The sequence below is a fragment of the Trachurus trachurus genome, assembly GCF_905171665.1.
Source record: "Trachurus trachurus genome assembly, chromosome: 17".
Taxonomy (NCBI): Eukaryota; Metazoa; Chordata; class Actinopteri; order Carangiformes; family Carangidae; genus Trachurus; species Trachurus trachurus.
The window spans coordinates 33,191,866-33,215,313 of record NC_139900.1 but is presented as its reverse complement, the minus strand read 5'-3'; the positions used below and the strand labels follow the sequence as shown (position 1 = coordinate 33,215,313).

Genomic DNA, 23,448 nt, shown 5'->3' with positions numbered 1-23,448 from the left:
ATCCCCATTTTTGTTACGCCTGGCTAACACAGTGCTTAAAAAAAAAAAAAAAAAAAAAAATCAGTCATAAATGAAACAAAGTCATTTTATTTATTTATGATAAACCCGAACAGATCAATGCAAACTAATGATTGGTTGATTGAGTAGCTTTGAAATTCAAAGCTGACATAAACCAACATGCAAGTTAGCTACATCTGAAGGATGAATCACCTTTATCTCCACTGACACTAAAGGCAAAAATCAATCATGTCACCATCTCCTGTTAATATTGATCAGAGACAATGCCCACAGCCTCTCTCCACTCACAGAGGCTTGAAACGTTTTAATTAAAAATGCATCATGGATGGTCTCATTCACACTGCACCCTGTAAGTCTCCAGATTGGCGGCATGCTGGTTTTTCATATATAAAAACCAGGGACTGGCTTGTGTTGCTAAGCAACACAAAAGAGTCAAGTGCATTTGTTTATTGGCCAATAAGAATGCAGACAAAGTTTCAAGGTTTTCAACAAAGGTCCTGTAATAATATAACTCACAGGAAAAAAATGGAGGCGAGCATTCTCTAATAACAACCTTTCATATATATCAGGGAGTGTATAAATAGTGTAATGCATAAAGAAGTTTCCCTCCTGCATCCTCAAGCAGCTCATAAATCAGCTTTCAGGCTGTTGGGTATAAAATGTGACTGATTTATTGTTGGTTTTAGCTCCATAGAGAACATACAAATTACAACTAAATCCATTCTCTCTTATGTGAAACATTGTGCATGAATTACAACAGTACTGAGGTGGTTAACAGTGAATATGATCACGCCATCAGGCTCTTTTGTTATATTCGTGGTGGTATGATCGCTTTGTATGTATTGTACACATTGTTCCATTATGTTTGTTTTCATCTCTTTCACAGTCCAAGGTAAAGACATGTTTACCTCTTTTACATCCATCTCCAACTTTGTGGGCCCCCGGGCAGCCTGCCGCTCACTGGATGGGGACAGGATCACACATCACAGCCACAACCAGGCTCACACGGTCCTTTATTTTTGCCTGGATTAAAAGTCGAATACACTATGACCTTGTGATAAGATTCTCATTCAAAAAGTTTGTAATTATTGTGTCTAAACAACGAAAGCTGTTGCCAAGTGTCGGGGCAGATGGTTTTGTGAAGAAAGAAAATGGTAGAAAACAGTGATGGATGTGTAAAAGGAAGTGCACAACAGGTGACAAATTGCATCAGACACATTCTCAAGAGCACAGACCTCGTGTAAATGCATGCACTCCCTCCTCGTTGTTATTACTATCTGGGCACCCAGCCTGGCGTGATGGTATGCCAACTGTTCCCCGATTTCTGTACTGGCACCCATCGCCAGCAGCACCCTGGCACCTCGAGAAGGGACTCTAGGGGAGGGAGAGGATGTCAGCAGTCGGCATGTGGCTACATGTGTGGTCAGGGGGAGCAGGAATCGGGAGAGAAGATGTCTGCTCGTCATCAAAGCCGGGCTGACATTTGACGAACAGACACAGATCAACCCTGTTATCAGACAGAAGCTCCACCTCATGGCAGATTGTGATGGGCATAAAATAATTAGACCAGGGTCGTCTCTAATATCATTTTGTTGGTGCCGAGTTATGTACAAACATGAAATAAACTGTAGTGAAAAGGGACAAGCAGTCGTGACTAATTATGTGATCTCCTCCTCATCTAATTTTTACAGCTTTCCCTTTCATAAGATGCATCAGGGACAGTGGGACAAAATAACTGCTGCTGTTTTCAGCTGATTGACTGAAAACAGGAGAAAGCTGTTCACTACAAAACCGATTCAGTGTATGCAGCATTTTCATCGCTCCCTTTAAGAGGCATAACTGACAATTACAAAGCAATCAATAAGGATTATAATAATCTTCAGTTTATAGAGATTCTACTGCTGTAAGATAAACAGACATTTAAATGACTCTGATGCTAAATGAGCTTCTATGTAAGTTAATGGCTTCTGTTCCCTTGATTTCATTGGCCTTTGAATACAGAGGCTAATCAGGAATTTGATTAAAATAGGCAACAAGGTGAAGTAGGAGAACCAGAGGGAAACATTATCCTGTGAGTCACTTGACTTTTTAAAGAACGACACACTGCTGCTGGAAGTCTATCCAGACCGCCATAGTTCAACAACTGCAAGGTGAGCTGCGCTGGAAGTTTGTAGCTACAGACATCTGCTGCTTCCCCATGATGAATACTGACTTTCATCGGTCCATGACTTTTTCTCTAGCACCACCATGAGGTTCACATTAGTGGTTTTATCCACTGGGTGGACCGTCTTGAAATTTGGTCAGTCATGTTCTGTCAGTATGAATTGATCTAGTGCCATCATCAGGCCAAAATTTAAATATTTACAATTTGACCAAGATATTTGTTTAATACCTGCAAAGCGGCTGACATCCCCAGTACAGGGCCAACCAGCAGGACTAAAGGCTCATAGGTCATTGCTGATTGGTATTTTCTGGTGCTGTTCAGTTGTTAGTAATTTTAATTCATGTAATGTATTTCTGTCTGACGAACATAGGAAGTTTAGTTGTGACAGTGCCAGCCGCTTAAATGAAAAATAAAAAAGGCAGGTGAACATTTTTGAGCAGCTTCCTGATCAATTTACAGCCTACAACAGGGAGCCATCCAAAAAAAACAGACATAGTCTACCGGTAAAAAAGAAAAATAGCTACAATGACACAAACTGCTAACCCTATAGTCTCTCGTGCTATTTTCCGAGATGATTGCAGCCTTTTTTCTTCTTCAAGTTTCAACTTGTGTCAACGTCTGCTCACCTCTTCCAATTGTATTCATGCATGTTTTTCAAAGGAGGTCATTTGAACGACACCAGAGGTTCAAGGTTCATGGCCTGTGCGTTTTGCCACACAGCTACTTTCTAAACCTTTTTGTTAGCGACCTTTTGCTCTCAATCACTAAACTACTACGTTGCTTGAAACTTTTATTCTGTCATATAGGTTGGAGGCAAAATCTTTTCAATTTCAAAAAATATGTTTTACTTTTGACCACTGCAGTGTGCATGAATTACAACAGTACTGAGGTGGTTAACAGTGAATATGATGACGCCATCAGGCTCTTTTGTTATATTCGTATGTATTGTACACATTGTTCCATTATGTTTGTTTTCATCTCTTTCACAGTCCAAGGTAAAGACATGTTTACCTCTTTTACATCCATCTCCAACTTTGTGGGCCCCCGGGCAGCCTGCCGCTCACTGGATGGGGACAGGATCACACATCACAGCCACAACCAGGCTCACACGGTCCTTTATTTTTGCCTGGATTAAAAGTGAAATACACTATGACCTTGTGACAAGATTCTCATTCAAAATATACTGAAGTTTGTAATTGTGTCTGAAGAACGAAAGCTGTTTCCAAGTGTCCGGGCAGATGGTTTTGTGAAGAAAGAAAATGGTAGAAAAGAGTGATAGATGTGGAAAAGGAAGTGCACACAGGTGACAAATTGCATCAGACACATTCTCAAGAGCACAGACTGCAGTGTAAAGATAAGGGTGGCACTGAGTCAATTCAGAAGACACGTCTCCCAGCTCATGTAGTTTTACAATTTGCATTTTACATGTGTAATAAACACATATGATGACCGACACATAAGTAGAAGTATTCACATTTTGAATTGTTAAACTTTTGTCACTTTAAGAGCAACAAATATGTAGCTGTAGAAATAAACCAGGAAGTCGGAATATGAGCAATAGCAATTAAAAGCTAAAACAACAGTACTATTAAAAATGTGAATCACGCCAACGACAGATACAAACCTCCTCAGTACAATATACTAAATCATTGATTTTTGTTTCACTGGACCCAAGCTGTAACTATTTCAGTAATCTCTTGACATGCCTGAAGAAGCCACTCGAGTTACTCATCTAATAAAATGCGTTTGATTAAATGAACACGTTGCACTTCTTACCACCACGATGGAACACACTCCCCTGAATGAAAGCAGATCTCCACTGAAACACAAACAGCCTTCAACAAATAACTGGACGAGAAAATTATTTTCAAGCAGCTTTGTTTTACGTTCATAAAAATGTCTCAAGATTATATTTACAGAACAAAACATATTAAGGGTCACAAAGAACAATATTTTGAGGCCTGAATATATCATATCACGTCATTCAGTTTTGGCAAATGATAAAGACTAAAGTCTAAAATACTAAACAATGTTGGTGGCCAATTTGAACTGCATAAATAGTGTAACACAAACACCACAGAAACAACTTGACATCAACATCAGTATTTTTTCATATTTCATAATGTAAAAAAAACATAATAATAATATGATACATGATGTTTTAGATGAGTCCGTTTTTTTTATCCATGATGCGAGTCTCTTCAGTGTTTATGCACTGCAAATGAAATCTGAAATTCACTGTGATGGTAAAATTAGCACACGGGTCGAATGAATATTCTATATTCAACAATCTGAGGCCTACCAGTGACACATATAAAGCACAGCAGACGAGTTTTGCCAAAAAGGTTACCAGCAGCACAGCCAGATGTTCCGGGTGAAATAAATAGCACAGGCATATAAAACTGAAATGTAACATGAGCAAAACACAGAGGTATAGGTAAGAAAGCTGGATTCTTTTAGTTTGATGTGTCACTTAAAAAAAAAGTATGAATTTGGACTTTGAAAGTTGCACTATATAAGTATGTTGTTTAACCAAATCAAATGTCTAGCTCCATGTCATCTGCTGGGCTATACAACTGGTCTCAGACCAGCGCTATTTACACTGATGAGGGACGATTTGCCATTGTATTAACTTAAAAATTGATATTCAAAAACCCAGATCTAATGTAAGAATGAAATAAGCCTCTGGAGGGCAAAAAAGAAAAAAAAAAGGAAGAAAAAAAGATGGGGCTTTTGATGTCGGCACATTGCGTCCCACTGCAGGAGAAGTGAAATCTGTAACACTTTAACAGGTAACAACTGGTCGGGATGAAGATGAGCCGTCAGCTGGAGATGAAACTGGACAGTCAGTACTAGGTGGTCTTCACGAGATCGTAGACGTGGATGTGAACGTCATCATCGTATTTGATGTAATATACCGTGGGCTTTGCTGGAACCTGGTAGATGACCAATCCTGTCCTCTTCAGACCGTTATCTGTAACATACTCCACCTGTTTACCCACAAGGCTCTCTGGCTCCTCACCAGGCTTCCTGTCTGCCGGCAGCAGGTGTTTGTTCTCTGGACAACAGATGGATAAACAAAGGAGGCAGATAAGTTAGGGAAAGAAAAATGAAACCAATGCAACAGGAACAGGCAATGTCAACAACTCCAGGCAAGAATTTAAACATCTGCAAGACCCCTTAAGGTTAAGAAAGTCTATTATCTGCTGGACCTTGAGCCCTCCCTTATTCCTGTATCCAGCTTGACTCTCTGTCTACCTTTATCACAGTCTTATCTGTTCATGGTAACAACAGACTTTAGCACTGACTTGAGAGGAAACTGCACAAAATGTTCAGAATAAAAAAAGAAGACACATACTGTAAGAGTGTTTTGCAATGCAGACTATTAGTCCAGGCAATATAGCGTTTTCCGACAGACTAATTGTAACAGAATGTTTTTCACCATACATCATTTCTATGAGGTGTCTAGAACAACATACTAAAAGTCCTAAGAAATCCTAGTTGGGGAAATATGTTTAATTCACATCATTATTTACTGTATAAAGTCTATGGTGCTGACAACAATACACCCCAATGGGGCTATTTTTTCCCTTTACTCCTATCACAATGAAACTTTACACAATGAAAGTATTCATGAAATGTAACATTTTTTGTATTACAAGTTTCTTTTAAAATGAACTTGAATATGCAAATGAGCCATACACTAATCAAATATGCCCAAAATTCACCCGAATAGGCTTATATTTTTTCCTTTACTCCTCCTCCTCATTGGCAAATTAAAATTATTTTTTCCAAGAAACTTGTAATACAAAAAATGTTACCTTTCATGTCTACTTTCATTGTGTAAAGTTTCATTGTGGTAGGAGTAAAGGAACAAAAATAAGCCTATTCGGGTGTATTTTGGGCATATTTGATTAGTGTAAGGCTCATTTGCATATTCAAATTCATTTTCAAAGAAACTTGTAATACAAAAAATGTTACATTTCATGGATACTTTCATTATGTAAAGTTTCATTGTGATAGGAGTAAAGGAAAAAAATAGCCCCATTGGGGTGTATTGTATTGGCACCATAGACTTTATACAGTAAATAATGATGTGAATTAAACATATTTCCCCAACTAGGATTTCTTAGGACTTTTAGTATGTTGTTCTGGACACCTCATAGAAATGATGTCTGGTGAAAAACATTCTGTTACAATTAGTTCTATCTTTGGGTCCAAAATGAGCTGGATTGCCTGGACTATATGTAAATGTGTCCTGTTCCTCCTCCTCCTCCTCCCACCTTTCCACTAGAATCTGAAACATTTTGGGATTTCTATGCACATCGACAATGAAGGTTGTGTGTTAGCGTACCGGACTCCGGCAGGACACGCAGGTCTCCGTCCTTGTAGTCGTCCCACAGCTGGTACATGTACAGCACTGGGTCCTTCTCGTAGGTGATGTAATACCAGTGGGTCATGATGGGGGCTCGGGACAGCACCATGCCTCGCCACTCGTTTTTCTCACCGTCCTCCTTCTCGAACAGATGCTCCACAGCTCGGCCCACCAGCTCCTCCGCCCCAGGAGGCACCTTTATTTTATTATTCACTGCAGTGAGGAGGAGACACTTTGATGAGCCTGACAACTTGAAAACAGGACCCAGATGATTCAGTATATTGAGACTTTAAAATATCAGTATAATGCTGAGTAAAGACCAAAATATGCTCAATCAATTGCACTTAAAGATTATAGGCTACTAAATTATTGTATACCATATGATGGAGGTTTGGATGGAGGATTTTTTTACCCAAAGAAAACATTTTTCTAATCATTTCTCCTTGGAGTCAAGCATCGATTGGGATCGATTATTCACAGTCACTGTTATCAAATGAAAAAGTGGTAAGCTGTCACATTTTTCATGTTTTCTGTTCTGTAGAAGTTTGATTAATTTTGATCCAACAACAACAGTGTTTTTGGAGTAAACAGAAGAAGAAGAAGTGGGTAGTTAGTGACAATAGACCATCACACTAGACAAAACTCCTCACGAAAATCCTAAGAAAAAGCTGAAAGCGCTTACAGATCTATACAACGCTTTCATAAAGTGTTCAGACCCCTTCATTTTTTTTCAGTTTGTTATGTTGCAGCCTTATACTTGGAAAAAAAAACAACCTCTTCATCAATCTGTGCTCAATCGCCCATAATGACAAAGTTTGTGAAAGTGAAAATAGAATTTCTGAATTTTTTGCAAATGTGCCAGGTCTCTTCAGACATGTCAGGGCTCAGTTTTCCCTAGGCCGCTCCGCTGTGTTGTCCTGACTCTGAGCTTCACTGTTAGGATGGTACTGGTCAGATGATGAGCGGCGCCTGGTTCCCTTCAGACATGATGCTTAGGACTCAGGCCAAACACTTCAATCTTGGTTTCACACGACCAAATAATCTAGAATTATAGAGGCCACCACGCTCTTGGGAACCTTCAATACTGTGGAAATATTTTGTAGCCTTCCTCAGGTCCTCTCCCTGAGCTCCTTCCACCTCATGGCTTTTTGGTTTTTGCTTCAATGTGCATTGTTAGTCATGAGACACACAGCATAGAAACATCTCAAAGACGATCAAGGGAAATGGAAAGCAACTGAAATAAATTGTCAGCTGTCACAGAAAATATCTATGTATTTATATAAATACATTTCATCTTTTTCCTCTTTAAAAAGTTTACAAAATTTTCCAAAAGGGTACTGAGTGATGAGGGAAAGGCTGTTGGGCTTAGAGCTGCACATAGAAAAATCGTCGTGAAACTTACCGACTTTCTCTGCTAACACCTGCAGGTTCGACACGCGGTTGTCTTTGAACAGCTCGATGCCGTAGACGCAGTCGAAGCCGTCATATTTGACCATGTAGAGGGAGCTGTTGACACTGAGACGCTCCAGGACCGTGCCTTTCCATTTGGTCACGTTCCCCTTCTCCCTCCAGGTGTGCTGAATCCTGCGGCCCAGGAGGTTGTCGGGGTCTGGGATCAGGGTTGATGCTGAGCTTTCACTCAGCTCTCCACTGCTACGCTTCCTGTTAAAGTGGGACAAGGAAAGATAGTCCGTGTTAATGTTAAAGCAGAAGTGAGTGATCCGGTCGTTTTGGCTAATGCTGCGTTCCAGGCAGGCTTTTGAAACCGTAAATTACAGCTTCATGTCACAACTTACGACTTTGTAGCGTTCCAGGCAACCCACTCGTGTTTTTCCGACCTGTTTTACCTGTGAAAGTCACTATAACGGCCACTCGTAACTTCTGACCCGTGAACTCGTACCAGATCGAACTGGTATGACTTCACAGGTCGGAAGAGTTACGAGTTGCCCTGAACGCACCATAACAGTCCTCGTCCCTACGTCGCCACATTCAGGTGCATCCCTTGGCTGCACACACAGCCCTGCATGCCGTTCTCTCTCCTCATTGGATAAAACTTGTAGGATACAAGAAAAGTTTTCTCCTCGGCTCAGAGCAGAGCAGAGTGACTGACAGACCCGTGTTTCGGTCCAAACACTCTATGTAAGTGATTGCTGTCGGAAGATACAACTATTTAAGACTTATATTAACACAAATATATCACTTACTTCTGCTTTAATGCAATAGTTACAGACTGAAACTACGATGCACTTTCTGAGGTACTTTTTCAGTATAAGTTTCAAGGTATTCCTTTTGAATGAGCAAGATGTGAATGAATGTGTGTTGCTGTGCCTTTACCAAACATCCAACAGGAGTTGTTTCTCTTGACATTATGAACTTGACTGTGTGGAAATGTGCACATAAGGGTGTTGGCCTGGTCAATGCTAACTTAACAGCATCAGGAAATACACTACACAGGATGATTAGTGAACAAAATATAATGAAATCTGAGCTATTTTAGCTATTTATAGTACCTAGTGTATAATGTGCCAGTTCTTCGGGTAGGAGGAGGATTCATTTACAGAGTAGAGACTAAAGTAGTGTTGTCACTGTGTGTATCTCAAAGTGTGTTGTGTGCACAGGACATCAGAGTCAGAGGAGTTCAGGTTGAACCTACCTGCCCCGTTTCTTCGACATGTTTCCATAAATTCACGCGGCCCTGTGAGACACGAGACAGGAGACAAGACAGTTGGTGAATATATAACAAGAACAGCTGACGACCCCAGTGCTCACTAAATCACACTGCTTCCTTGTAAATCACATGTTATTTGGGTTACTGACTTATCTCACCCAGTGTCTGTGGGTTCAATCAACCACAGCCATGCAAATTAGCCAACAACAGCCCCGCACAGTTAGCCGGATGTAAACAACATAACTGCGACTGCGACAAGCTCGGTGCTAATGCTAACTAACGTGGATTAATGCTAATACATATACATATACAGTTCATACATTTATACAGCTAACCGTGGGGGCTAGGAAATGTTTTAACTTTACCGAGGCCAGCGGAATAAATGTCGACGTGTCGAGTATCACAGGAAATGTTTAACCACAGTGTAGCTATGTGTGTGTGTGAAATTGGAAACAGCCAGCAGCCGACATTAATCAAGACTTTCAGTCACTGTTGAAGACAAATGAGCAACATTTCAGAGGATTTGCCTCCTGCATTTCTACACATACGCTAGGTGAACAAAAGGAAATGCATCGCCATGTAACTGTAGGCGCTGATTCTGCACCCTGGTAGGAGCAACTAGGTAGGAAACGGAAAAAATACAGATAAAATAAACACTGACCCTTAGAAATCAATTTCTATAATTAATGTGGTCGACACGTTCTATAGGTGGGAGCCGTCAGAGAAAGCTGTTCGCCTTACCTGATCAATGATTTTCACATGTGTTTGTCTTTGCAGAGCAGATTCCTCCAAACGCAGGAGCTGCATACACGGAAACGACTCTGACTGAGAAGAACTACAACTTCCATCAGCGCTTCACCGCGCTCAAAGCATTATGGGATTTGACGTCAGCCGCTGCTACTTCCTTTCAATTTCAAAACCATACCTGCAGGCCCAAACCAAACCACAAGCTGTGTTGAAAAAACAAAACAAAAATCGCTTTATTGCTTCAGCATTTTTGATTCGTGTCCCCTTCTACACGTGTTAACATGTAGTTTTCCAGTCAGAACATTTATGGAAAATGACTGAAAGCACACATTTCCCAGTTTCCCCACAACTTTTCCACTCAAACAAAAGGCGTTGGTTGTCACACTCATTATTATTATTTTTTTAATTATTATTATAATTTTTATTTATTTATTGTGAAACACAAGACAAATAACATAACGGACATACAGCAACATACAGAAGGTGTGCCTGTGTAGTTCGAGTGCAGTGTAGTGTGGTGATGGTAATAGTGCAAAGAAAAGGAAAGAAATTAAAGAATCACGACGGTGACCTAGGTCTCTCAACAACAAAAACGATACAAAGGGTATAACAGCTATGACAGCAAACATATAGCAAACATAACAGTACTGATGACAGCATTAATTCTGGAGGTGAGAAGGAAGAAAGGGGGACAGCCGGGATCAAGGATGAAAGAATGAAAGAATGAAACAAGGGAAGAGTCACACTCATTATAACTCGCCAACCAAAGGATACTGTCACAGTATAATATAATCGGTATTGAAGTGATCAGAATTGGGACCAGAGTTCATCTACATAGTCCAGCTGCCTTTAACCTTGAGGTGAGAAGATTTGACTTATATCCTCACTATTTTGGCTGGACTTTAAACACAATGGGTTTATAAAATAAAATTGATACCATTAAAAAAGTATGAAGGGAAAGCTGTCAGTTGCTGGCCAGCCAAAAAAAAAAATCAAAAATTTCCAGTTGGGGTTGGTTGTCCTATGTTTCACAGACGCATCCTGCTATTCATTGAAAAAAGGTTTAGCTTTAGGTTTAGATGAGAGGAGATGACTAACTACTTTCAGTTTCAAAAGAGGTAGGCTAACAATGTGATGCGGCACTGAGCTGCACATGAACAGGCAAAATAAGGCTGATTCATTAGGCTACTTAATAATGCACCAACAAATCAAAGATATGAGACAGAAGGATGTGTTTATAGGCCTGTAACATGTTTTTTTTTTGCTAAAATAACTTCTGTAATGAGTTATTTAAGATTTTACAAAAGGGATTATTGTAGGCTGTTCATAAAAATACATTGCACGCTAACCCATTATGTTTCCACGTTAATTAGATAGGCTATTTGCAGTATTTTGTCAAAGGCAAGCCATAAAAAACCAAAGGAAAACAGGGCTTCTTTGTACATGAAATGCTTGTTTTTACCACAAGATGTCATACTAAACACTCTTGTAACAGACTTCAGATGTTGGACTGCATGGAGAGTGAATGATGCAGTATTCTTTGGTTCCTGTCTGACAGCTTTTTCAGGGTGAAAGCTCTTGGTTTTATCTCTTGCCATACCACCTGTATGACTCACCTGTGTTGTGGAGATAAAAATGGCGCATAAACCTTCATTTCCTGTTTAATGTTAATCACAAAGACATCAGTAGGGATATTGCACTCTTACATTAATGATTGTGGCTCAGGGAAAAACTAACTGTTTGTGTATCAACTGTATAACTTTGATAAGTGCCACACTACCTTATTAGTTATTAATTTTGACTTATTTATGTTTATATTTCATTTTACTGTAAAATACCACTATGTTGACGCACAAACACCAATTTACCATTCATAGTAGGCCTACACACTTATGACCCATAACAGCTGTAATAGGTTTGAAAACAGCAATCACAGACATAAATGACAAGCCTGTCAGTTAACAGCCATGTCATCAGGATCGTCATGATTTTGTCCACATCTACCATTAAGGTCACTGAGGTCATGTCCTTGGTTTTTTATACCTTTTACAGTTAAACATGGGGTATTTTACAGGCTCAAGGGCACTTGTTTTCTGGATGTCCATGTTGGAAATCTTGTCTATAGCCTTGATTATGCCATACACCTGCCTTAGAAGTTGCAGCTTTATTTAATTATGTTAAGTTAAGGTATTTTATCTTTGAGATCATCTCCAGCTGGTATTATTTCATAGTCTGGCATCCCTCCACCAACATCATTAATTAGTTTACCCACAGAGACACAGTTTGTCTGTCTTCCATTAGCAGCCATTTTGGATTGAGTGTTTAAAGCCACAGGTCTCTCAATAATTAAAAATCATGACTCTGGTTTTCATGGGCTTACAAGACACACTAAAAACAAAACAAAACACAAAACACCGGCACACACAAGAGGATAAGGAGGTCTGAGTCCATGTTGGTGCGCTGCAAGGATGATGGCCTTCCTCAGAAAGCTAGTATTGACACAAAGCTGTCCGGCGTCCAAGGTTGCCTCCTCTTGTCCTTGTTGTTGTCACAGCAACAGAGAAGACCCTGGATGTTGGAGATGTTGGAGAAAAGGCCCTGCTTCCCCTCCTTCCTCTTTTTTTCCTCAGGTTCTTCAGGTTTCAGGGCAAAAAGAAATATGGAACGAAGCAGCTTCTCTGCATGTTCCCCAAACCAGCTGTTACATCTTTTTGTTTAAATCTAAACTGAGTGCATTTTCGCTCTTTCTCAGTTGCAAGGCCCCAGAATGTGAATCTCAGTGTTTACTCATCTGTCTGACTGACATCTTCTGCTGCTCCTCTCCTGCAGGTTTCTCCAGCGCTGCCATCTGAGGAGGGGGAGCCCACAGCGGCCCGCTCCCCTGGGACACCATGAGAATACCGTCTCCAAAAATAGAGGTCTCCTCCTCTCCTTCCATCCTGCTCTTTCAGATCTGTCTGTTCTGTCGCTTCAGTTTGCTTTACTTTACTGGATGGAGGACACACTCATGCACAGGAATGATTTGCACCCTGCGGAGAAAATGCTGTTGATGGGTTTTGGTCAAGTATTGCAGGGAGATTGCATAGCAGAGCCGTTAAGTCAACCCAAGGTTAGCATGTGTGTGTGTGTGTGTGTGTGTGTGTGTGTGTGTGTGTGTGTGTGTGTGTGTGTGTGTGTGTGTGTGTGCGTGGTTCCATTGATTAGATATCTCTATTCTTAGCAACATCCCTATGCAACCTGAACTGTGGAGGCTATAAAGGGATGGTGGATCATGGGTGTATCATACATGTCTGGAGCTGAATCAAAGTTGACTCTGGTGTGTGTGTGTGTGTGTGTGTGTGTGTGTGTGTGTGTGTGTGTGTGTGTGTGTGTGTGTGTGTGTGTGTGTGTGTGTGTGTGTGTGTGTGTGTGTGTGTGTGTGTGTGTGTGTGTGTGTGTGTGTGTGTGTGTTGCAGCTAAAAGAGAAGTGTTGCTGTAATTAGCAGGGCTCTGTTTCTGTCAGGATCAGCCAGCTCACCTTTCTTCTCTTATATGAAATGGCAGATATGAACATGCTCAACAAAACTGTGTCAGCCAAACTATGAAGGTACAGTATCTTGAGTATTATGACTTGGGTAACAGGTCAATGACATGATGCAGTGCAATGTCAAGTGGTGTAACTGGTATTTTTTCATAACAACCTGACAGGAAAATGCTTTTGGGCTCAAATAAAATAAATATAATTCACTTTTGCAGTGCAACACTATGACTCTTAACAACTTTTACATATTTATCACACAGTATTTTGAAAAAAAAGCGATGTTTTTAGGATATGTCCTGCTCAGTATTAGCCTCGTAAACCAGCCTCTCCCGGAAATGCATTTCATTTCATTTCCCTGTGAAATGAAATGAAATGCATTTCCGGGAGAGGCTGGTTTACGAGGCTAGCTCAGTATTGCCCAGATGCATTAAATTTTAAATACAGCAAAAAATCTATTTTAATTAATGTTTTCAGAAAAAAGTATATTTTTTATAAGTACACTTAAATCCACTATATATATATATATCATCATATCATATCATTATTTTGTGGTTACACCATTTGGCATTTGCAGGGGCATTCAGTCTAAGTTTTGTTAAAAAATGGTTCAAATGACATGAAACCAACATGAATACAAAATGTAATCTGATGCTTGCTTTAAAAAATGTTTTTTAAAGATATTTCTGAATTGCTCATCTTGCCAACCTTTATTTGTCACTGACCCTAACACTCAACACATATAGGCAGTATAAACGTTAAATAAATGACAATCTTACGTTGTTTGAGATTAAAAGGAGTTTCCAGACATGTTAAGAGCAACATGTGTGTGTGTGTTTGGCTGCAGGCTGTTCCTGAGTTTTCTTTCATGTTTAGATGAAAGATAATTTCCCCCTCAGTGCTGAGGCTCGTTTACATGTCTCATGTAGTAATGTCATCCCTATAGAGGTGTATGTCAACACAGTGAGGAGCGTGGATCACAGAGGCTCACCCCAAGTTGCCTGTTATAATATATTCAGTGTAATAAATCTAAATCCCTAAGGTCCCAAGTTCACAATTTCTTCAGAGAGAATGAGTCACCTTTGGGTGCCATGTGTATAATTTCATCTATAATTTAGTCTGGTGTATGTGATGATGAAGTGCTGTATAGTCAGGTTGACAGTCTGGGCCTCCCCGAGGTATTTTCCTCATCTATTCTTCATCCTGTCCTCGGCTACGGTGTGAACTAGTGAGCAGACTAGATTTACTGGGCCTCGGACGCACCGGGGAAAGAGAAGCTGTTGGCGTTTCCATCCTGTGCAACATTTGATTACACATGCCGGTGATTTATCTGGTCTGATTGTCAGTCAGTACTAAGGCCCTTGTCAGCAGTTTAGCATTTCCTGCAGAGAGTCGATATCTGTAAGACTGACAGAAGAGTACCTATCTGTCTATGTATCTATTAGTCTATATGTCTCCTCATCCAGTGCACAGAGTGAGTCTGAAACATACAGTAGGCGGTCTTTAATGACAATGACTACTGCTACAAAGTGCTACTGAAATAACTGCATGATTAACAGCAGTCCTTTCTGAGAGCTAAAGGTAGCCGTGGCATCTGCCATCTACCACTTAACCATAACGCTAAATGTTTCAATGTAATTATATCCAGTCAGTGTGATAATAAGTAAATCCTCTCATTAATTGAGTCTTATTGTGTAGCTCTTGCTGTCACAGCTAATTGACCCCAAGAATGAGGTGGAATACATCTGCCTTCATTTGTGCACAACTCTAATTAACGCCACCACAAGAACCAGTAAGTGGCGCATGTGTGTGCGCGCGTTTGTGTGTGTGTGTGTGTGTGTGTGTGTGTGTGTGTGTGTGTGTGTGTGTGTGTGTGTGTGTGTGTGTGTGTGTGTGTGTGTTCTTGCACTCTTGTGGGTAACATGGGATCTCTTAACCCCAATCAACTGAGCCAGACCATATGGAGAGAGAATCATAAATGTAGTACAATTTAAAACACAATTTAAAGATTCATTCCTCTCATATTTCATCTTTTACGATTAGGATATTCATGTCACACAACGTCATAACACTGCTGATAACTACATTAGCCGAGGTGCTCTGTATGTGCTGCTTTAGTACCAGCTTTAGTACTGGTTTTAAATGATGTAATAACAGTTATTGCTCTGTAAAATCTCACTGCATAGTGAAAATACAGTGTTCATGAGGGTTTTGACTTGGTGACCTTTCTATTTCTCAGTAGATTTGGTTAAGTTTGCATTTGTTCTACTACAACAAAAAGAGTGTCAGATACATCTGATATTTATCCATAACTTCTGGTTAACTACGTACAGGGGTGTTTCTAGACACTCTGGGGGCCCCAGGTGAGAGGCACCCCACCACCACAACCCACAAACATTAACTGTTAATTTACCAAAAACCACTGATGATTCAATTTTGCAGTAACGATGCTTAATGTTAACATTTATACCAGAAAATCAACATACAAATTAATTAGTAACAGTTTAGACAGAACAAGCTGATCTACTGACAGCAGAATTGATGTTGGTATGAATGTTGGCGTTGCATCTGGACAGAGTGGTCATAAGAGAAACGATGGGTTAAAAGATGTAAATCTCCACAGAGCTATAGAGTCAGGTGATGTTCATGTTGTGTGAGCTCACTGTGACCTCTACCATTCACAAGTAGTCAGGTGATCCCCCGTTAATATAAAAATATTGATTAACTGCAGCATACAAGTGCCCTCTGCCCCATACATCTGATGTACTAAACACCAAAGTGAACATTTCATTGGATTTTTCTGTTTTTCTGTATCAGCTCGTGATTTTGCAGTTTCTAGAGACCTTTCTTTTTCAAATTGAGTTAAAAGTCCATTATCTTGTCCTTCTTATCCCAAGCAACTAAAGTGAATGGGAGGGGTTGAGCATCTTGCTCAAGGACACATCAGCAGGACTTCTACTGATGATGATGGTGAAGATGTAATCTGACGCTGCCTTCTTACGGGAGAGCCTCGGTGACCACCACCCTGCCACCTCACAGAACAGACTCACTCCTCCTCACATACTAAAATAATATCTGAGCTTCATTTATTACCTTACTGAGATGATTCATTATATTGATTATATTGATTACCCTCTCAAGGTGCATTTTCATGTAATGATGATTATGGTTTATGTTGAGTAACAGAGCTATATAGCTCTCTGCAGTCTTTCTAGCAGGCTTCTGGGCTCTTAGTGGACTCTATCTGGCGGCCCACGCTTTCTCTCCCCTGTTCTTCAATCCTTTAATCTCTGCATAAACCCACTCTGACTTCATAGCCCTGAGTCATACTGTATCACATCGGACTCCTCTCCTCTCCTCTCCTCTCCTCTCCTCTCCTCTCCTCTCCTCATTCACGATGTGGTCTTCCTGCCGTTGTTATACAGACAGCAGGGGGTGCAGAACACACTTGAGCAAACAGCAGGAGCAAACGCTTTTGCAGCTGACTGGGGAATTCATTCATTCATATGAACACAAAAATGTTGATCCTCTGCTGAAAAAAAATAAGACATTTAGAATTACACTCAGTTACAAACATTTAGGTTTCAAGTTTCAAAACTGCCGCTGTCAATAATATCTCAATATACATTTATTTCCTGGATTATATCACTGGTATATTGCTGCGTAACGTGTAGCTGGTGCTGGTTAGTTAGTTTTTTAGCAGCTGACTTAAGTCTGCCTTGTGGTATATTTTCTTCAGAACTTACTGCTGTTATAAAGTCACTATTGGTAAGTACAGCTATAAATGCAACCCGTCCTGACCAATCAAATAAATGCTTTCTGCCCACTGAGCAGTGTAATAGATAGGATTATCAAGCTTTGCCAATCACCGATTTGCACAGACTAATTTCTGCTCAGAAGTGCTACGGATGTCCAGTAAGTGGAGCATGTGCCTCCAATTTTTATACTGAGTCAGAGGTTTTACACCCACAGCACAACATACGGGAAAGATGTCGATCAAGGCAAATACCACAGCACGCTGCACATAATGAAGAAACACAATACGCACAACAGCAATGTGGTTCAATCCACAAAATGCCATCTGTGTCCAGAGGCTGTCACTGTTAAAGTGGCATTAAATCCTCAACCTGCTCCTACAGGGGGGGATATAGTTACTGCAAACTGCAGCAATGTGCAGACCATTTGTGATGATGCTTTTCACAAAAACACATGATGTCAAACACACGTCATCTGACCACAAGGCCACCAATCTGTTGCTCCTGTTTGAAATATATAGATGCTGTTTTTTTTCCTGTTTCCTGTCAGCTGGTTTGTTTTTAAAGAGTCCGTGTAACGAAAGCACAGTTGAAAATGACAGAGCAGGTTATATGGAGTAACAATATGCCTCATCTTCTTTGGCTGGGTGTGTGCGTAAGTGTGAGTTGTTGGGTGGGGTGACAAGCTTGGTGTGGGGGCTTGTGGATGAGGAAGTGACAGAAGTGGGGAAGAGAGCTGGTCTGCAGCTTTACCCTTCCAGTGACTCAGCAAATTTCAGAGATGAATTTTTTGTAAATAATCCCCTCTTCTCATTCCTGCTCCCCTCGCTCCTTATCCCATTTTGTTCTCCTCGCTCTCCATCACCCCCCTCTTCCCTACTCGCTCTCAATAATCATTTATGTCTCATTACTTAATTGCTTTTGCACATAAAAATAACGTTTCATCATTGTAATGACTCAATCAGAGAAAAGAGTGACAGCAAATTTGAGCACTCATCGTCACAAATCCATCGTCCATTATAGCTCCTTTTCTAGACAAGGGATTGAGGTGGGAAACATAATCTGGTGAAATAAAAAAATAAAAAATAAAAAAGGGGGGGAAAGGCATTATTTAAATTCTGTTGGTTTGCGGTGGGACCTTCAGCTGAATACCCATCACTGACATCCCTCATCTGTTTAGTGCAGAGACAGAGACGTCAGAGGCACTTTGCTGAAAGCAGAGAGATGCAGGGACAGAAATAGACCATACTGGGATATCTGAGGAGAGGAGGAGAAGGGAGAGGCCCTGGGTATTCTGCCATCCTAGATAACACCATCTCTCCAGCATGGTGGGGTGGAGACTATGGGGGACATGAGTGTGCAGTGTGCACTGGGTCATGCACTGATCTGGTGTGTGTGTGTGTGTGTGTGTGTGTGTGTGTGTGTGTGTGTGTGTGTGTGTGTGTGTGTGTGTGTGTGTGTGTGTGTGTGTGTGTGTGTGTGTGTGTGTGTGTGTGTGTGTGTGTGTGTGTGTGTGTGTGTAGTGTGGTCTGACAGAGGACAGGGGAAATGAAATAAGCTTACATGTCAACTCTGTTATAGACCATTCATAGGGTGGCCATTTTACTTTTGACGTCACGCTCAGGGCGCGAAGCTCAAATCCTGCCACTGAAGAGACAATGTTGTCCACTATTTTCTTTTTACTGCCTCCCAATCGATCAACAGTTGAAAAGACAACAGCCACAAATGTTGCTTGCATACATTAACTTATAATGTTTCCAGTGGGGACTGTACCTACCTCTTTAAACTTTAAACCAGTTTCTGTGTCCTCTTTGTAAAATCCTTTTGGGAAAAATCAAAAATTAATTTGCCAATTTATTAGTCCGACCATTTTGCCATTCTCTCCAAAGATTAACTCTAAGTGTTGAGGCATATTTTGTCATTTCAGTTTTATGTTGATTGTTAATTTTGCTTTGTTAAACTGGCTCATGAATATGATCGGGTGTATTAGTCAGAAGAAAAAAGGCAAGGCAAGGCAAGGCAATTTTATTTGTATAGCCCGTTTTTTACAAACAGTTTGTCTCAAAGGGCTTTACATGGCATCGTAACAACATCCTCTGTCCTTAGACCCTCACATCCACTGAGGAAAAACTCCATAGAAAACCCTTTTAACAGGGAAAAATCGGAGAAACCTCAGGGTGAGCGACAGAGGAGGGATCCCTCACCCAGGACGGACAGACGTGCAATAGATGTTGTTACAGACAAGAAAACAGTTTACAGTTTATGTCACAGAATGTGCGAAATATGGAAATGTTAGCAGGAGTTGATGAAGGCAGCCTCTGGTGAGGGGGGCGGGGGGGGCTCCGGTGGATCTGCGGAAACACAGAGAGAGTGCGAGACACCAAGGCCAAACAACAAAGTAAAACAGAAAATGACAGTTCAAAAATATACTGAGGAGAGGAGAGGAGAAACATAATAGAGAACATCTGAAATACAGTGTCATAGATGTAAAGAAATGTAAAGTCAGCAGTGATCACATTGCTCTTCTGCCTGACTTGTTGGTTATTAGCACATTTGGGTTTAAGGACTGACCCCAGGACAGCCTGGTGATTGGCCTTAAATGGTTGAACTGGCCTTAACAGCTGAGGAAATGGGATTGGAGTTAAGGTCAGGGTTTGTTTGTTTGTTTGTTTGTTTTCTTATGCCATGGAGTTGAGTAGTCCTAGTAATTTCAGGATAAAAGTGGTGGACAAAAAGATGACACCAACATGTCAACAACAGCAGCTTCGTGCGCTACACTCATCGTTTGGGGCCATTTCTCCGTCACTGTTTATCTGGCTCAGGCTCAGGAAGCTCATGTCCCCGATTCTTAATCACACCTACCTACCCCCCCCCCCCCCCCCCCCCCCAAAAAAAAAAAAAAACAAACAGCAACAGTGAGCTCAGCATCAGACCTGTTTGAATCAGGAGTCAGTGGGGATTCTCACATCGGCCACGTCACACTGAACCAGGGGTCACCGTGACTGGTTCGACTCTTCCTCGAGGCTTGCTGTGCCCAGGTCTCACTCCCACTGCTTCCCATTACTCACCACTTATTAATACTGGTTGGACTTGTCACATGAAGGGCAGCTATGATGCACGGGTTACAGGCCACGATGAATACAGCAGATATTCTAGTTGGCATGAGTTCGAGAGTCATCAAAAGCATTTTCAATGGCAACAAACCAATTTAACTTTGACTAAACAGTTTTACTGTCATTCCTCATGAGCACAATAATGCCCACACCTGTAGTTTGTGATTATGCATCTCCTCTCACTCTATAGCCAATGTAACATCTTGTCTCAGTCATTTGCTCTAGGATGAATGAGAGTTTGACAGGCGCTGCCGCTGGCTGAGTGTTTTTTTATGAGCACGCTGCACATTTTCACACTTATACTTCCATCTTGCAGCTTTCAGCCAATTATTCTGATCAGTGGAATGACCAGAAGTTAAAGGACCATATCTTTGTAATGTAATGTAATCTTTCTCTCCCCCTCTCTCTCTTCTTGTTCCTGTCTTTTGTTACAAGACTTTTTCCCCCCTTCGTGACACTGTTAGTCGGGATTGTTCAGTTGCAAGTTATTCCACTCACCTTCGTGATGATGCAGGTCACAGTTGTTCATGTAGTGCAGTGTGCAGGCAGAAACACTGATCATTAGATACACGGTGAGTTTTACATGACAGTAAGTCGGTATTATTATTATTATTAAGTCATACAGGATGAGCAGTAAACAACACAAATAAATATGGTGAACCGCCAGACACTGTCAGAGTTTCTCTCCTACACATTAAACTCACTGTCTTAAACAATCACGTCTTAACACCAAAGCTGTGAAGCGCAACAACCAGCTATAGCCCTGTTAATAACTGATAATATACAGGTGATATAGAGTCAAAATCAACAAAATGGTATGTAGCATATAGCGTAGTGTCATAGTGGGCAGTGATGTCATACATCATCATCCTTCAGCTCCCTCAGCTGTTGGTATTGGTGACTTTACAAAGATCTATTGTAGCTGCAGAGTAGGCTACGTGTGGCTGCACACACCCCCGAAACAGAGCAAAGCTGCCTCTGAATAAATAAAGATAAATATGTCAAGTCATGGTGGGAACACGCAGCTCGGTGATATGGCACACACAACAGGCTCATTAGACACCGCAGTCAGCGCAGAGACCACAGTGCATTTTATTGCCTTTGTTTGTCTTGCCCGACTTACCCGAGGTCTTTTTATTCCCGGGTGAGAGAGAGAGACGAGGGCGCTGCGAGGACCCAGGGGTGCTCTGTGTGAAGTTGATGGATGCCGTGGGGTTTGTCTACCCTCCTGACAATTAGATCGTCACTGCAGCCCCCCCCTCCCTCCTACCCCCTCTCCTCCTCGCTCAGAAACAATGGCCTGCTTGAGATGCCTCAGCACAAAGTCATCAATCTTTCCTAAGGCCACTTACAAACACAACTAGAGATTATGTTTCTGCATAAAGTGCTGGAGTCCACTAGAAAATGCAGGACCCCAGAGCAGCATGTTGGTGATTGTGGTCACATAGCCAGGCACGATGACAGAGCAGAACAGACTGGCCCCTGGGTTAATGCTCAACATCAGAATTAAATAGCTCTGTTAAAGGGTCACAGCAACAAAGTTTGTCTTGTTTATAGTTTTTCTCTGTTTTGTGTCACTTTCTCTGCCATTGTCCAAGCTGTTGCTTAATAGTTTTCACACACACACTCACTCACACACACACACACACACACACACACACACATACAGTGAATCTGCAGCAGCTAGCAGAGTTGAAAGTTGTTAGTTGTTTGTGTCTCTATATACAACTCAGCTGTGTTAAGATGAGAGAAATTAATTCGTGTTTATGCTCGGGGTATGTGTAGTGTAGGTCATGCTAACTCATTAATTTATTTATTTTCTAGGACTTTTTTATTTGTTGCCTAAGGGATCGTGTTCAGTATTAAAGACACACGTGATGATGATTAAAGCTCATAAGGGACTACATTTTACATGTAACAGAATAAATTACACTCCATGTAAACACCACAGTGAACAGGCACAAACTAATTGAAATTTCGAAAAGTTAGAGAGAGAGAGAAAGAGAGAGTTTAAACATTTTCATAAACTGCTCAAATATCCCATGGAAACAACTGACTCAAAATCTCCAGTCTAAGTGAAACTACAGTCGTTGCCTTGCAGTCACACACCTCCAGTCACGTTGCAAGAAATATGGTCATTTTGTGTTATATTGTGTCATCCATGTTAGGTTATGGTCAAAAATGTATCTTGTGGGGTCACTGCGACCTTGACCTTTGACCTATCACCATGGACCAGTAAAATATAATTAGTTTGTCCCGGTCATCAACCCCAGTAATTCCACTGTTTGCTTTTTAAACAACCTTATTTTTTCAACCCTCTGATTCAACTTAAAGGTTGAAAATGGAGAACAGAATCCCGCCATGTATTGATAAAGATAGGGATTGCAACGACAGAAAAATAATTCCAGCAGTCGGTTGCCTGACCCTTGCTAAGTATAACACACTGTTGCTAAGGACGCCGAACCTTGAACCTCTCTCTGCATGCACACTGTGGCTGAAAACCAAACCTGCGATCAGAGGCTCTGACCCGAAGTCACAGCTCTCGTCTCGGTGGCACCGCGAGTCCACGACACAAACGCCCCCGTAAACCACAATCTCTTGTTAAAGGATAATTTCCGTTTTTTACAACCTGGACCTTATTTCTAGCATAAAATAAGATCATTTTACTCACCCAGAAACTTTGGTGTCATTTGGAGTTGTTTTGACGAAATTAGCCCCAGTGGAGCGGCGCGTATATCCGTATAATGCGAGAACACGGGGCACGCAATGCAGCCTCTAAATAACACATTATCCGCTGCAAAACTCGTTCATTTCGCCAATATTTTGTTATGATACACTAGTGATATTCCACTCCGAGCCCGTGGTGGCATGTTATCAACATGCTGCGCCTGTAGGTTGACTACTAACCTCTTATCTGGATGATGTCATCTCCGACCACGGTGCGGCGTGGCTAACTTGCTACGGCTAATGCTATGGTTCGTTTCTGCGTGTTTCTGACTTGTCAGAACAAAATGAGCAGCTGGATGAAGTTCAGCTTCCACAGGCTTCCTCTCCTCAACCTGGACTCACTAAAGCTCCGGCTAGTTGAGAT

At 41.1% G+C, this 23,448-nt stretch overlaps 1 protein-coding gene across 1 annotated transcript; it reads right to left on the bottom strand.

Moving 5' to 3' along the window:
- Positions 1–3,754: 3,754 nt before the first annotated feature.
- On the bottom strand, positions 3,755–10,065 carry LOC311000530 (spindlin-Z-like). Its single transcript, XM_083991269.1, has 5 exons — positions 9,967–10,065; positions 9,211–9,252; positions 7,960–8,219; positions 6,537–6,770; positions 3,755–5,240 (listed from the first exon to the last, which is right to left on the bottom strand). The coding sequence occupies exons 2-5, from the start codon at positions 9,228–9,230 to the stop codon at positions 5,035–5,037; spliced, it is 720 nt and encodes a 239-aa protein (XP_083847395.1). The 5' UTR covers positions 9,231–9,252; positions 9,967–10,065; the 3' UTR covers positions 3,755–5,034.
- Positions 10,066–23,448: the final 13,383 nt, after the last annotated feature.

Coding starts and splice junctions, on each gene's coding strand:
- LOC311000530 (XM_083991269.1), bottom strand. CDS start 9,230: ATGTCGAAGAAACGGGGCAG. Junction 8,220..9,210: donor ATGTCGAAGAAACGGGGCAG/GTAGGTTCAACC, acceptor CCACTTTAACAG/GAAGCGTAGCAGTGGAGAGC. Junction 6,771..7,959: donor GGTGTTAGCAGAGAAAGTCG/GTAAGTTTCACG, acceptor TCCTCACTGCAG/TGAATAATAAAATAAAGGTG.